The sequence below is a fragment of the Ciconia boyciana genome, chromosome 10, assembly GCF_034638445.1.
Source record: "Ciconia boyciana chromosome 10, ASM3463844v1, whole genome shotgun sequence".
NCBI classification, from domain to species: Eukaryota; Metazoa; Chordata; class Aves; order Ciconiiformes; family Ciconiidae; genus Ciconia; species Ciconia boyciana.
In genome coordinates this window covers 35,306,580-35,319,658 of record NC_132943.1, presented here as the reverse complement: position 1 = coordinate 35,319,658, position 13,079 = coordinate 35,306,580, and the positions used below count along the sequence as shown (strand labels likewise).

The following is a 13,079-nucleotide window of genomic DNA, read 5'->3' as shown; positions in this document are numbered from 1 at the left end:
GCTGCCCGTAGCTAGCGAAAATATGAATACGCTCTCTTGCACTCCTCCTTGCTCCTCTGTGAACGAACTCCGGGGCAGACGCTCCCTCTTGGGCTAAGCCCCGGCGTGCCAGAAAGCCGGGGGTGCCCGGGGCTGCAGCCTGGCGCAGGGGCATCCGCTCCCCAGCTGCTCCCCAGCGGCGGGGCTGGAGCGGGGTTTGCAGCACAAAGGTGGCTGCACTGAGCGCTGCCTCCAGCTTTCCGGATTGCTAAGACTAAACAGGTTCAATTTCAGCAGAAATGGAAATCTGAGGAAAGGTATAATAGCATACACATCGGATATTACAGTAGCCAGGCAGGGGAAGTGTTTCGCAACCCCACGTGTCTTTAAATGAATTGGTGTTGCCTGTGTCTTACATTTGTGAAACCTCATCTCAGCTTCGTGGCAGCTCTTCTGGAGAGTGACATCCAAGCTGTGGTAGTTTCCCTTTTGGGGCTTTCTTCTTGCCTGGGCACAGCTTAGAGAGAACTTAACCCCAGTCAGAGCGAGCTGTGGTGGGTACGTAGTGGTGGGTGCATGGGGGAACGCCTTTGCTGTGCACTTGGAATGAGGCACTGAATGTCTCTACCTTCACGTTGCTGAATATATGTACCTTAAGAGAAACTGCGTACTGGGAACTGTGGGTTCTCTATCTGGAAAAATGGCGTGGAGCCCTTGTGTGCCAGTGAGAAAAGAAGGTAAACTTTTTTTTTTGGTACAAAAACAGCGAGTGACACTGATACCTGTCCAGAGGTTCTCTTATCGCATCCCCCTGCCCTCTCCTGGTGCGCTGGGGACCACAGCCTTTCAGTGCAGTACAGGCTGAACAACCTTTGTATTGTCACCTCCATGGTAAATATGATGTGGAGTCCGAAGTGTTTGCAATGTGTTACAAGTCAGTCTGCTTCTGCTGTCGGCCTGGATTCCTACCCTTATTGGTAAGGCTTAGAAATGTGCCCGTCACTAACGGCGGCGGACGAAGCAATCTTGTCAAACTACTCAATTAGTGCAGTGATGCTTTTCAAAATTTCCCTTTAAGTGTCTTATGACGGAGCTTCTGTCAGTCCCATTGGGAATTATTTCACAGTCTGAGACACCTGAGGATCACAAAGTGCTACATAATTATTCAGTTTAAATTCTTTCTTTATGTGGCTTCCCCCTTTCATTTATCCATCTTTCATGTGCTTAGCCTGTTAACATTTTGGTTCTTTTCAAACCTTCACCCACACAGTCATTCTCACCAAATCTTAATTTTGTGGTGGTACTGCAAATTGGTTGACATCTTTTGCCTCCCTGACCTGAGTTTTCTTTGCAGCTCATAGACTGCAGCATTTAGAAGTGTACTGGGCTTACAGCTTGCTCAAATAACTTATTTGAGAAATAGGTACTAATGCGATACATTGTGATAAGGTTTGTGCCTACCATTTATCATCTTCTAATTTGCTGCTGCTGATATAAAGCAATGAAGTAGAAAATTATGGGGGATTATATTCATATTAAGGGGGTTTGCTCCAACAGTCTTTCCCTGACCTGTGAGATTTTTTGTTTGTTTGTTTAGATCTGCTAGAGAAGTCTCGTGTTGTTAAGCAGCCGAGAGGTGAACGAAACTTTCACATTTTCTATCAGATACTGTCTGGTGCGTCGGAAGACTTCCTCTGTAAGTGTTGCCCTTCTGCCATTTTCAGATATGAGTTGTCTTTACATTTAATGTGCTGTTCCACGCACATCATCTTTTGTGGGAAATGTGATATTGATTCATTTTTCAAATTACTGGTGGTAGTGGCAATAGTAATACCTGAAATAAATACATGGTTTGGTTATTATCCAGATATCTGAGGCAGAATTGACTTTGCAATGTATTATAAACAAAGAAGAAAGCCTGTTCTAATTCAGAAGGCTTGTAATTAAAAGATCCTTAAAGAAAACTTAATCCTACTAATAACAACAGTTCTTGACAACACTGGTTCTGGGATAAAAGAGCTACTAACAAGACTGCTGTTACTAATGATATTCTTATTTGCTTTATTAGGCAAACTCAAGCTGGAGCGGGACTTCAGCAGATACAACTACCTAGGCCTTGATTCTGCCAAAGTGAATGGAGTGGACGATGCTGCAAACTTCAGAACAGTTAGGGTAAGAAGTAACAGGGGTTGGGTGTAAACTCCAAAGGGCTCAACATAAGAGTTCTTATGCCCTCGGTCTGGCCCCTCGCGCTGGGCTGGGCTGGGCGGGCTGTCTTTTCTGAGTGCTAGCACCCTTCTGCAAGGGTATAGCGGGTTTGCTCAGGGAGGCTTAGCTACAACTAGAAAATACAAAGAACCAAGTTTCTGGAGTGTTCTAGTGGGAATACAAAAAAGACTAAACGGGGAAAAAAAGAAAGAAAAAAAGAAGGGGGGAAGGAAAAAAAAAAAAGTCCAGACCCCTTGATCAGGTCATGGAAAAGGTTATATTGCGTAGTTGCTTATGATGGCAGTGACTGAGCTTCATGAACCAGGTGATGCTGACCAAGTCGAAAGAAAAACAGGGCTGGGATGGTTCTCAAGATGATTTACCGTGATGGTTTTGCTTGATTGTACTCAGGGACAAGAAGAATACAGGACCCTGTTACCCAGAGTATGCAAATTTAGATTCTAAAAGTTACTGGCTTTTAGAGCAACAGAGTAGACTGAGAAGACAGCAGTACCTCTTAATTTGACTGTGAAAAATTGCGTTGGGTTATAAACTAAATTAAGTGGCTAAAAAGAAGCACTGCATTTTAGAAACCCATAAACTGAATGAATCCTAGAAGTGGACCGGACTGACGTGCCAGCTTGATTACCAGGTCTTCTCTAACCTGTCTTTTGTATTAGAAAACTTACTTATCTAAGTGTAGTAATTATATCATGTTCTTTTTGTAACAAAAGTGTTCATAAAACATTTCTAATTTATGCTAATACAGATAAATGGTGAATTTTGCAAGTATGATCTGTTTAAACGTAGATTGTTTTATCTCATAATTTTATCTGTCCCCTTTCCAGAATGCAATGCAGATTGTTGGTTTTATGGATCATGAAACACAGTCTGTTTTTGAAGTGGTGGCAGCCGTTCTGAAATTGGGAAATATTGAATTTAAGCCTGAATCTCGCGTGAATGGCCTAGATGAAAGTAAAATCAAAGATAAAAACGGTAAGATGAGATTAGTGATGGGAGGAAAAACACTAATTTGTCTGAAGTCATTATTAATTTTGTAGTTTCTGTAGACATACTATATCCTTACAGATGAATTAAATTAGATTGTTTCCAAAACTCACCCGCAGGCACACATGGGTTGAATGCTTGTGCAATTTCAATCGCTCTGTTTGAAATTCCAAAAATGATTATCTTCTTTTTTTCCACCTTATTAACGCTTTCTTCTGAAATGTTAAATGGTGCTATGCATTTCTGTAACTGCTTGGTTATTCTGCAGTGGAGGCTTTTATTTCTTTTGTAGTAGGGTGTCTCTGCCTGTAATGTCAGATTCATTTGGTCATGTTTTTGCAGTTGATACATTTTGAAAGTTCATTTATTTCCATTCAAAAGTTTTTCATCATGAAAATTAGTCTATGATAAATGGAAGAAAAGTTTCTTCACAAAAAAATAACCAGATAGAAAGTGCTTTCAAAACCAATAACTCTGCTTCCTCATGATGTGCATCTTTTTAAAAACTTTGCTTGGCAGAGTAGGGGGGAGAGAGTGTAGATGGGGGAGACTTCTGTTGAAGAAACCCTGTTTTGGGAAAATACTGAACTACTTAAAAGCTAATAGTTTTGGTGAAGAAAAAGCAATGATACAAAAGGATTCATTATATTTACCCTCTTCTTTTTCATGCTAGAACTCAAGGAAATCTGTGAGTTGACGGGTATAGACCAGTCTGTATTGGAAAGAGCTTTTAGCTTCCGGACGGTTGAGGCCAAGCAAGAGAAAGTTTCAACGACACTAAATGTGGCTCAGGTAAAAAGAGCTACATTTCCTGATTTTAAAGGAAAGAATCATTTTTAATGTCAATTTATTCTACATGACTAAACCATAACTGCCCAAATAAAAAATACAACTAATAGGCTGTACTGCATAAAACATATCCCTAGCATAAGTGTGTTTTTTCTTCAGCAGTTTCTAAGCGTTCAAATGTACTGGATGTTTTGTTTTTATGTGTGAATTACCTCAAAAAGATGAAGATAGGAAAATGTTGCAGAGAATGAAAAAATGAAACAGTTCTGCACAAAATGCATGTTGAAAGTATTGGGGCAGCCTGTTTTCATTTAGAGCAACTGGTGTCATTTCATGTGAGTTGTACACCCCGGGCTGCTGAAAAACTTTTTCTGCCAGTGTGAATTTATCTTTCTGTAATGCTGCAGAGCCAGTGTGATTGCCACCCGTGTCTCATCAGCTCAGGCTAGCAGGAATGTCATTTCCCTAACCGCAGCTGCTCAAGTCCCTTTGCTTAGGATTAGGATGGGGGATGTGAGTCTTCAGAGGATATCCGGATGAGCAGGAAGGGAGTCGAAGGGCGCTGATTGTGGCTGCTGTTCCAGCCAGCCCGCAGCCAGGAAGGCAGAGGCATGCACCAGCAAGCCGCCGATGCTGCCAAAGCGTCCTGGCTTCTGCCTAAGCAGGCACAGGCACTGCTGCCTGAGCCGTTCTCAGTCTGTTTGTGGCACCTTTGAGATACGTCAGTAACGTAAAAAGTTTGGGATTAGCCCAGCATTTACGGCATTTTTCTTCTTTCTTCTGTTTAGGCTTATTACGCCCGTGATGCTCTGGCTAAGAATTTATACAGTCGACTGTTCTCTTGGCTTGTTACCAGAATCAATGAGAGCATTAAGGTATTGTTGTTTTGTGCCTGTAGAAAAATCAATAGAAATCCTTTAAATTCAAGTGGACAGTAAAACTGTATTTGCCAATTTCATTTTTCCTGGTTGTACACTGCTACACGTGGTACAGGTGAATAACTGTATCACAGCTCAACAGATTGCTGTTTGCTCTGTTTTTAAGCTTATGAAAATATTCACATTAAGTGTATTTTGGGAAACCGTACTTAGCATTTTAGTTTACAGAATTTGACAGCCTACTTATGAGATGCATTAGTTGTCTGGATTCCCAAGAATGAAATGTACAGATGACTGACTTAATGTTTAATTTTTTTTTTTAAGGCACAAACAAAAGTGAGAAAGAAGGTAATGGGGGTGCTGGACATCTATGGCTTTGAAATTTTTGAGGTAAGACCTTTATAATGGTAAACACTTAACTCGAGAGCTGTTATTCAAGCTTAATAGAGTAGTTAATGAATTTGTAATCAGAATACATGTAATTTGAATCAAGTGTGTCATTCCTGACAAAAAAACACTAGAAAAGTGAGCCTAAGAGAGATGTCTTAGCATGTCTGGCAAATGAAACAAAAATTTATAAAAGCCAAACTTGTGTTTTTACACCATAGGTAAATAAATATTTATGATGGGTAAACTAAATATATTTTGTTGTGATATACATTCTGAGCATGAGAGAAACTCTGGCAGTGTCATTTCTGCCCTGAGGCATTTTGTGGATGTCTTTGAACAAGCTTTGTATCCTTTAAAAACCACAACAAAAACTATACCTTTTTTCCTGTCAAAATTAAACAAGGAATTGTATTGCATTTCGTCTCGATTCACTTAGATAATATTCTGTACCGATGCCTAGCTAGCGATCTGTGGCTCACTGCCGTTTGTTTCTGATAGTATTTTTAGACTGGTGGTATTTTGAAACAAAAACAATCAACGAGGAGTTTTTAATTGGGTTAGAGAGCACCAGGGAGAGGGATTTTTCATAAATCTTATTCTGACAGTTTATTTTAAGAGATTTATAGATCTTGGTTGGAATCTGTATAGCGTTTAAACTAGAAACTCAACTGGGGAGAAAAATCAGTAGAAAACATGCAATCCTTACCCACTTCCTTACATCCCCCTTGAAAATCCAGGGAGCATGTTTAAACTGTGTAGAAGATGGGAATAATCCAGAAAAGAGTAATTATACATGGGAGGGGGGTGTAATTTTTATTTCAGAAGCATAACATCAAAGTATGTGCAAATCAAAATACCTCTATGAAGAGGAAGAACAAAGCTGATACTTGCTTCAAGGGTTTACTAAGCTAGGTTCTATTGTTTGCATTAAACATAAGAGCATATTTATGAAAAGATACTGCAAGCAGTCAGGTGGCTGAATGGGGATCTCGGTGCCAGATCTCTTTGGAGCTGGTCCTTTAGAAAGCTGGACACCAGAATGGTACTGCTGGCATCTTTGGGCAGGACTCTTTGTTTTCACTAGCTCTTTCTTTTATGCTTGATTAAGGATAAACATGTAGCGCGAGGTGGGAGACAGAAGCTTGCACTAGCACACAAGCCAACTGAGTAATTATGCTTGTGGGATGGTGTTCCAGAGACAAGGTTGCTTCTTGCATGTAATTTCCTTTTTTGGTAGGAGTTCAACACCTTAGAAGGTCATAAGTAAGTAGGTGAGTACAGGAGATGTAGTTTTGCAGAAGAAAAATGAAAAAACAAGGCTCTCTTCACTTACCTTTCATACTGAATTACAGTGTACCTTTCCCAAGTCATACAAGCTCAAAAGCTTTAAAATAGTATGGGTGGTTATTGTTCACTCCTTTAAACGCTGAGTGTTGGTTCTGCTGGAAAAGGTGGGAAGGGTTTGCCTTGTGACTTGAGGATCAAGTTCATCAGTACATTCATACAAGACGGGACTCTTCCTCTCATGAGTTAAGACCTGTGGTGAGAGCGCTAGCCAAGCAGCTTGGTTCAGCATCACAGAAATAATGGACTTATTTCTGAACATTCAAAATGAGAGTCAGGTAGTATGCCAGAAACAGACACGGCTTGTACTATACCATATTTTAATTTAAAGATGTTTGAAAGAGAAACTTGATTGGGTTAGGTTTCTAGAGGTAACTAGTACAGTTACTGGTATTGGGACGGCGTGGCAGTACTGTAATTCAAAGGGTGAATGATAGAAAAACAATCCATTAGGAAATATGTACTGCCCACATCCCTGTGTTTCCAGACAGGTTAATTTTATAATCAGAAACTGCTGCCTTATTATCAATTGAATCAAAAGTAAAGATATTCTTTCAAGGCCAAACAAAATTAATTTTCTATGCAGCTCTACTTGGAACAAAAGAAGATGTTATGTCACAATCCTTAAACTGAGTAAAATAATTCTGTAATGAACACTGTCTAGGCAAAGCATAACTGGTCTTGTGGTTTCTTAAATGAATGTCCTGTAGTAAGGTCAATTAAGAGAATGCCTGACAAATATTTTTATGTCAAATTTTGTAACAAATTATCGAATCTCACAAAAATTATTAAAGATCTTGAGAAAATGTTTACAAAAACCAATTATTGTTGAGAATTTAAGTAACCACTTCACAGAAAATATATTGTTTTAAGTTAATTGTATTAAAAAAATAAATGAATGAAATTTTAACACTGTACACTACTGTAACTCAAGGAAAATTCAATAATGTCTTAAGATTTGTAGCATAAAAAGTATAGTGGAATTTGGAGTGTTTTGCTGTGTGGTACATTTGTAAACATGATGGCTAAACATTCAATATATTAGCTGAGGTGTAGCTAATGGCAGTAACTATATCCATCTAATTATAAATTACTTAAAACTAATGACTACAAATGCGCAGTTCCCTTTTGAACCTAATTCTTAAATCAGATTTTGATTTTCATATCTGTTCTTGAAGGTTAGAACTAACATCATCTCTACAAAGAATGTTTTTTGGCAAAAACGTATTTGAAAGACAACTTCATCTGTAAATTTGTGCATTTTAAACTTGTAAGCTATTTGATATGCTGAAGGTAAAAAGGCCTACTTTAATCATGTTTCTCCTCAGGAAGCAGGTAGGTTTATCATTAGTGCATGTTCTTTGACCTAAAGTGCCTTCGTACCTTGGAGACAGAACATAACAAAAAACACAGAAGGTGTAGTAGGAGTTTTTTGTATACGTGATAAATATTTACACATGAAGCTTAATACCATTGAAATAAGTAGCAAGATACGTGTTTACTTGAAGGGTGATTTTTTTTTTTTCTTTAATATTACACTTACCCATCAGGATTGCTGAAAGAATAAACTAATGATATTCTAGTTTACCTGTTTTGTCCTGAGATTCTCACTTAGAAGTTATTGGAATGCATTATAGAATAGTCTGCTTCCACTGCAAAACCATTAGTTTGCTGCAGATTTTTGAGGTTTTTGTTTTGTTTCATAATGGGCAGGGCAGATTATATTTCTTGGGCCTTATTCCTGTTTAGGATGATTCCTTAGATCATCCTACAATTCCTCCTGTAAGAAGAGTAAAGAAATCCAGATTTACCATTCTGAAAGATCCTACACTTCACCTTCTGATAATAGAGGTCTTGTTCTATTATATGCAAATTTAAGCTTATATAAACGAGATTTTTTTCATTTATTTTTGAAAGATTACTTTTTTATTGCCCACTGTAATTTCTAAAGTTTTCTGTGATTTAAGCTGAAGTTAACTTACAAAGTAACTGGAGGTTTCTTGAAACTTAACAAAGGAAAGATACTGGAGTAATGATTATGCTGGCATATACTCTTTGGGATTTGGTTTCTGCTACTATTTTCATCAAGCACAAACCCCGTCTTTCAGACAAACCTAAAAGCTATCCAAGAAAGCAGATTTAAGGACTTGGCTGTCCAAAAATTCAGATTAGGGAATTTAAATCTATTGATAATCCTCAGCCTCTGTGGGTTTGGCAGATGTCAACAGCAAGCTTGGCTAAACAATCCACAAAATAGGTGCTGTAAAGCTGTGTTTATTTTTGAATCCTGCCATGCCCTTTGTGGTAAGCTGTATGCTGGGACTGAATGTTTTGAAAGCGAAAATGCTGAAATTTGGGGTGTCTTTGTGTGAATTGTCTATGGGCAAGGATTTAGGGACTAGGATTAGTGTGAAAATGCAGGCTACAGGACCGGGTTGGTTGTGTAACGCTGCTGGAACTTGAGCAATGGATTGAAGCCTGACACTAATTGCTCCAGGTATGTTTATCCACATTTTTGAGCAGCTGCATGCGTAGTCAGTCTGCAGGCTAGACTGCGATTTGAGATGGGGTAGGGCTGATGGTTGGTGGCACTGGGAATTTCAGAACCAGCTCGATTGCAGACTTCCTGGGGTAGGTTTAGGGCAGGTCCCATTTTATTCCACGTTTGATTCTGGATTTTTGGGCAGAAGAGGTTTTTTCCACATCTCTGCAAAATGTTGGGGTAGGGTTGTGGAAGGGGTGGGGTTTATGAAAAAGAAATGATGGCTGTAGAAGGCAGGTGACTGAGGGCCTGGCAGGTTTCAACAGAGACGAGCAGAAGACTCATTCTGTTAGGTTTGGACATTTAATTTTCTGTCGCGTGCATTTCCTGTGTAGATGAGGGCTAGGGTATGTAAAAATGAATGTCATGGAGCAAGTGTGAATATTTCATCCGGCCTACCCTTCAGAGATAAAACTGTCTGTCTGTGCTAGTTGGCTTAAAGGCTTTATTCTGAATTTTCAGGCGCCACTATGTAGCTGGTCCATATGACGAAGCTAATGATTTGGAGTGCAGTTTTATGAAAGTTAAGGCTGCCAAACAAAGCTTATTCTTGACATTTGCCAGGCCCTGAGAAGACAGCTTGAGAGTGTGAATGCTTTCTGCTCAATCCCTTGGCGGAGCAGTTTGTTCCATGTATTTTAGCCCAACGAGAAGTGGTGATGCGCCGGGGATAGAGCTGCAAACGTAAAGGCTGCAGAAAGAGAGGGGCTGTTTCCATTTGACCCTCAGACATCTGCTGAGGGTTGACCTAAGGTGATGCGAATGCCTTGTGTTTGGAGACAGTATCTGACCAACTCCTTTTGCTCCAGGTACACAAGAACATGCAAAGATGTGGCAGCATCCATCACATTCTGCATAAAACCGAGCAATAAATAAAAATACCACCAACAAAAGAGCCAAACAAGCCACCCAGTAGTAAAACCAGGTCCATTTCTCACAGTCTGTGACACACTTTGATAGTGCTTCTGTTTATTTATGGCAATTAGCTTGTTTCTTCTGCGTAGAAGTCCCTTGTAATGGAAAGAAGCTTGGTCATATTGCATGTACTACGTAAACTGTCATCTGGACTTTGATAAAATGCCAATATCTCTGTTGAGGAAATCCATTAGAAATATGAAGAATGCAGTTTCATTATATTAACATGTTCATAGTTGAGGTAATTATCTGTTTTTAGAGGGAAGTCACCAAATATGGAGGGGGTAAACATTGAAAATACCTTTCTGAGATGTTTAAGGCATGAAAAAATTGGGGAGGTATTTCCACTTTTACCATAAACCTATATGACATCTGGGTCCAGCTGCTGAATAGGTACTTTGCCTTTTTCTATCCTGTTCATTACATGAAGTAAATTACAGTTGCAGAGCATGCTGAGCTTTGAGAGATTGCTGCTGGCCCAGAGACTTCCCCCCGCTACCCCCCAAGGATGATTTTACTGGAGAAAGGTCTAGTTATTTGCTAGAAAGATGACTTACTAGAGGGAAAAAAAAAAAGCATATGGAGAAAATTGGCTTATCAGCATCTTTTTATCTTAAATTTTTTATTCCCCCCCACCCCCCCTTCTTTTTGGCTCTGGGGACCCTTTCTTTCATGTCTTGACTTTGGTTCTAACTCAGCCATGGATATCTGTAGTTGTGGTAGTTGCCTTAATCTCCAGACCGTAATTTTCAGCCGCCTTTTCTAGGCTCTCTACCTTGCAACAGATTTCCTTTTTGAAATCGTTCAACCCTTTTCTGATGCCCATCAGCATATCCTATATACTGGCAAGTGGCAGTGCCAAAATGTGTGTACCTGGCTTTCTATTCAATCTGATGGCACAGGGCAAAGCCCAGTCTAGTGTGAAACAGGAGAACTGAATTTTTAATCTATAATTGATCAACTACATCTTCTGGCAAGTGTCATAAAAGAGGGGAGCTTTACAGAGAGGTGCCCTTGGTTGGACTCCTAGGTGTTATGGAGATTTAAAAATACAATTAAAGCAATAATTTCCTTAAGTGCTAGAATGCTTAGAAGCAGAGGTGCATCCCAGGAAGTTAATCACCATTTAATTTATCGCATTATAATTTAAGTATTTAGAGAGGCTTATTTTACAAAACGCAGGTTTATGAAGTAAATCCCATTGGCTGGCTGTTTTGAACAGAGGGGATATTTGAAATGCTGGCGCAAATATACACAAATGCTCTGCTTCAGGTTGTGAGAATAACATGTTGCCCTACAGCAGCTATTCTGTCTTAGTAGAGGAATGGATATGATTATATAGTAGGTTCTTGCCTATTTGTAATTCCTGTTGTTCCAGGGCTGTGATTTATCAGGTTGAGTTTGTTGAAGTGATTGTACCTGGGTTTCCCCGTGGATCACACATGCATTGTGTGCATTGGATTCACTGTAGTTTCTTGCCCTTTTAACTCCAAATTTGGTTTAGACCTGTGTGTCCGGACACCACAGCTGAGAGCAAGGTGGATTTCAGAGTGCCCGGCTCTCTACCAGGGCCAGTAGCATCAATAAGGACTGAAGCTGGTTGTGCTACGCAAATATAGAAAATGGATAATCCCTGAAGTTTTGGCATACAGCTTCCTTGCTTCCATCAGATACTCTGAAACATAGTTTGAATACATATATGTGGAATATTTATAGTTAAATGATATGCTTCTCTGGTTCTTTGCCTATAGAGATATTTACACAAAAGCACAGGGCTTATTCTAGTTCACATGAGATATTTTTCAATTGAGTTTGATTACTGAAATGTTTGTATATGTAAACAGAAAAGTAAGGAATAAATATTGATAACATTTTCACTAACTGTGCAAAAAATTTTAAAAAATTGTTATAACTGGGTCACATGTAGCTCATTGCTTTCTAAGACAAAAATAGTGTCTTTTTTCATTTTCTTTAAATGCACTTTCCCCATTTTGCTGATTTTCATTTTCTAGCATTGATATTTCTTAGTTTCATCTCATAAACTTGGATGCTTCTGTGGTCCTACATAAAAATCCCTATCCCCGGACGCCACAGTAGGATATAAATTAAATTTGCTGGTTGGTTTCACCATTCATTCCACCATTCATCTCAGTGAAGCGAGTATGTTAGTCTTTTATCACCACTACTTTTGCCTTCTGGCTTTTTCTCTAGGAGCCTCAGTAGTAGTCCAGGGGCCTGAGGGAACTACCTGGGATCACCTGCCTATGTTAGGAGGATGTCAGAGACTTCCGATGCCCAGAGCTGTGTTCATGTCGAAAAAAGTTACTTTCTGGGGCTCTATGTGTTAGAGCAAAAGCATCAGTCTCTGTATGTCTTCCCCCCCGCCCCATATTGATCAAAAAGTTCATTTTAATGGCGTTAGTTCTGTTGAATTCAACAGTCTCATGACTTGAAATGTTTAGGTTTTGTTTTAAATTATGCTTTTCCTTTAAATACTTCTCATGTATTTTTTAGCTGTATGTGTTCATATAAGGTATTTGAAAAGGTGTTGCTGAACACCTTTTTGTCAGTGTGGTTGTAGACTGAGCAACATGTAGATTTTTGAACTGGGTCTCAACAAGAACTGCTGTGAGGAAAGATTAGGAAGGAAGAGGAAATATTGAGAAACACCTTGTATAGGTGTGATACTGAGGATATAGCCAAGTCTGTAGATTTGGATCAACAACATATGCTTGATTTGGGGAAAACAGTGAAGTGGAGAGGACACAAGAAAATGGAACACTTAAACTAGGATTGTATAGGTAAACTAGGCAGGTGGAAGATAAGAATTTGTTCCTACCTACTAGTATGGAAAAGTACCCAGTTTTCAGTTTGAAGTAGATATCTTAGTTGCCTCAGTGTCTCTGGAAATCACTGGAATCTGGGTACTCAAAAGTGAATTTGAAATCTCTAGGGGGGAGAAGGTTAGAAGGTAGCTGGTTTTCATAGGAAAATGCCCTGGTTTAGATATTTTGTGTTGATAAATC

The 13,079-nt window shown here is 39.3% G+C and overlaps 1 protein-coding gene across 4 annotated transcripts in view; it reads left to right on the top strand.

The window, feature by feature from the left end:
* Window positions 1-13,079, top strand: part of MYO1B (myosin IB) — a 117,326-nt gene that overhangs the window by 69,381 nt on the left and 34,866 nt on the right. For all 4 annotated transcript variants that reach the window (XM_072875297.1, XM_072875296.1, XM_072875294.1 and 1 more), the window contains exons 8-13: window positions 1,577-1,675; window positions 2,048-2,151; window positions 3,036-3,183; window positions 3,869-3,987; window positions 4,773-4,859; window positions 5,187-5,252. In XM_072875297.1, coding sequence (XP_072731398.1) covers window positions 1,577-1,675; window positions 2,048-2,151; window positions 3,036-3,183; window positions 3,869-3,987; window positions 4,773-4,859; window positions 5,187-5,252 — 623 coding nt within the window. The remainder of the gene's footprint in view (window positions 1-1,576; window positions 1,676-2,047; window positions 2,152-3,035; window positions 3,184-3,868; window positions 3,988-4,772; window positions 4,860-5,186; window positions 5,253-13,079) is intronic.